The sequence below is a fragment of the Nicotiana tomentosiformis genome, chromosome 3, assembly GCF_000390325.3.
Source record: "Nicotiana tomentosiformis chromosome 3, ASM39032v3, whole genome shotgun sequence".
Classification (NCBI taxonomy): Eukaryota; Viridiplantae; Streptophyta; class Magnoliopsida; order Solanales; family Solanaceae; genus Nicotiana; species Nicotiana tomentosiformis.
The window spans coordinates 61,591,393-61,593,967 of NC_090814.1; the positions used below are offsets into that span (position 1 = coordinate 61,591,393).

At 30.4% G+C, this 2,575-nt stretch overlaps 1 protein-coding gene across 1 annotated transcript; it reads right to left on the reverse strand.

Annotated features, from left to right (window-relative positions):
* LOC138907893 (probable polygalacturonase At1g80170) lies at positions 1-2,575 on the reverse strand. The gene is given in 7 exon segments (XM_070198514.1): positions 1-27; positions 184-443; positions 540-747; positions 1,087-1,113; positions 1,312-1,484; positions 2,439-2,445; positions 2,555-2,575. Coding segments are annotated over 7 exon segments (723 nt in total).

The following is a 2,575-nucleotide window of genomic DNA, read 5'->3' on the forward strand; positions in this document are numbered from 1 at the left end:
TTAAAGTTTACAGGTTCCTACAAAGACCTACAGTGTAATTAAACAAGGACCATCAGGTTCAATTCCATACTGTTGGCCATGAGCATTCTTACAATATGCTGTAACTTTCCCTTTAGGAGTTGCAGTGTTATATATCAGTGCATGGCACTGAATTACTACAGTTCAAGTTTATTGCTATATTACCATTTCCTTGCAGGTTCCTCGAACATCACAATAGTTTTGGTCAATAATAATAGGGTTGTCCACAGAGTCGAATTCAAGATTCTCAAATCGGACATCTCGTACATATCCTGTGCCAACCTATTCATATATTTAATAAGAAGTCAATTTTTTTATTCTTGTTCTGATTTTTCCCAGTTGAGTTATACCATGACCTGGTCCACAATGGATATTGGATATATTAACATAAGAACTATGATCTCCAATCGAAATACAATCATCCCCTGTCCATCACAAGGCCAAATTAAACAAGTCAAGCCCAAACACAAGGGCGACAATAATTTTAAAGAGTGCGAGCAATATAGGTTAAGAACACGTACCGGAACTTATATTAGAATTGGTAATGGTCACAGATTGAGAAGATTGAATATGAATGTCATCGGTATTTGGAAAATATCCTGAAGACTGTATGAATACATGATCGACCTTGAAATCATTGCAACCCCTAACAAGTATATGAGTTTGTGAACTATTGACAAAGTTGATGTTGCTTATGGAACTTTTATTGCATGAAATGAACTTCATGGCCTGTGGAATATAATTTACGTATTAGTGAAATTAAATGGAGTTTATCAATTCTCTTACGGATCGTTTGGTTGGGATCAGAAACAAGTTATCCCAGGAGTAATTATTTCGGGATTAGTTATATGGGACTGTTATCACACTCTCTTATAGGGATAAAAATAACACTACAATCTAGGGATAACTAATTTCAGGATTAGTTATACTGCGATTTTATCCAACCAAACGTGAGATAGACTCGTATCAAATTAATTTCGAAATTAATTATCCATTATCCCTCGTACCAAACGAGCCTTTAGAGTTAATTAAAAATTTAAAATTAGAGGGTGTCAAGAGAAAACTTACAGTAGGAGCTAATTTTGTGCATCCTTGCTGAAAAACAAAAGGAGTGTAAAATTGTGAATACATAACTAATAACATTAATCATGAGGGAAGATTAGTATTATGTCTTACTTGAATTAATTTTCATACATATATACTTTTGATTTTCTAAACACGACAAATTATTTGAAATATAATTTACTTTTCACTAAAGTAAAAGATAAAAAAAGAGTCGAGAAAATACCATACCAAATTAGGATGGTGTCTACAAGATTGATCCCACCATTCTTTTCCTTGGCCATCAATGGTTCCCAAGCCATCAACATATAAACCACTAACATATTTGAAAGCCAACCATTGACTAGCATCTTGTCCACTCCATATACTAGGTGAGTTTGGTGCAACAAGTTTCCCTGATATCTCTATATACGAGGAGTAATAGGAATTAAGAAAATATTAATGATTTAATACTACTCCCTTCGTTCCACTTTATGTGACATAATTCGAAATGTGAGTTAAATAGACTAATTTTCAGTATGAGTTTGAGCATAAAGTTTTTAACTTTTTCTTTTGAAATAAAATTTACATATTTAGAAATTATATAAAAAATATAATAAGCCACAATAGTTAGTTATTCAATATATTTAAAAAGCATTTAAGAAAAACATGCTCAAAGATTTTTTTTTTTTTTTGACTTTTCAAAGAGTAAATTTGTCGCATTAAGTAGAACATATATAGGGAGTATTTGTTACGACTCTTTTCAAAAAAAAAAAAAAAGGAATATATTCAAGTTCTTAATATACCACAAATTTGATGTTGCCAGAATTGCAGGGGCCACTAAACATTACAGGATTAAGTAAAAATATCTTATTAGGAGGAATAAACGAAAATAATTCTTTAATCAATATACTAAAGCGAAAAAAGAATATATATATATATATATATATATATATATATATATATATATATATATAAATATATATTGTAGTTAATGGTAATAAAAGGAAAGAACATATAAATTAAACAAGACTTACTTAAGAATTGTCAGTAATTCCATCAGCAGTAGCTCCATAATCAAGGACATTAAAACTGTTTGCGTTGCTAATTAATCTTGCACATGATATGCTAGCATTTGTTAAGCTAAGAATGAGCAAGAGGGCCAAAGTTAGAAATTTAATGAACGTGCATGGCAAAGAAATAAACACCTCAACAAAAAAAAATATATTTAAGGCATACTATCATGTAAAATTTCAGCGGTTATTTAGTAATAAAATAAAAGAGAGAGAAAAGTAAAAGCAATAAAGAGGAAGATAATGAGTTTCAAGAAAATATTTACCATGGTGTATGAAGAATTAGAGGAACACATTTGAAACTACTGATTGTCTGCACCATGACCAAAAAAGTTAGTTCAAGAAATAATATTTAAAAAAGTTAGTTCAGAATAGAAATAATATTTAAGAAACACTTCATTAACGAGACATGAGCACAGAACCTTTATCATTGCCTCGTCCAT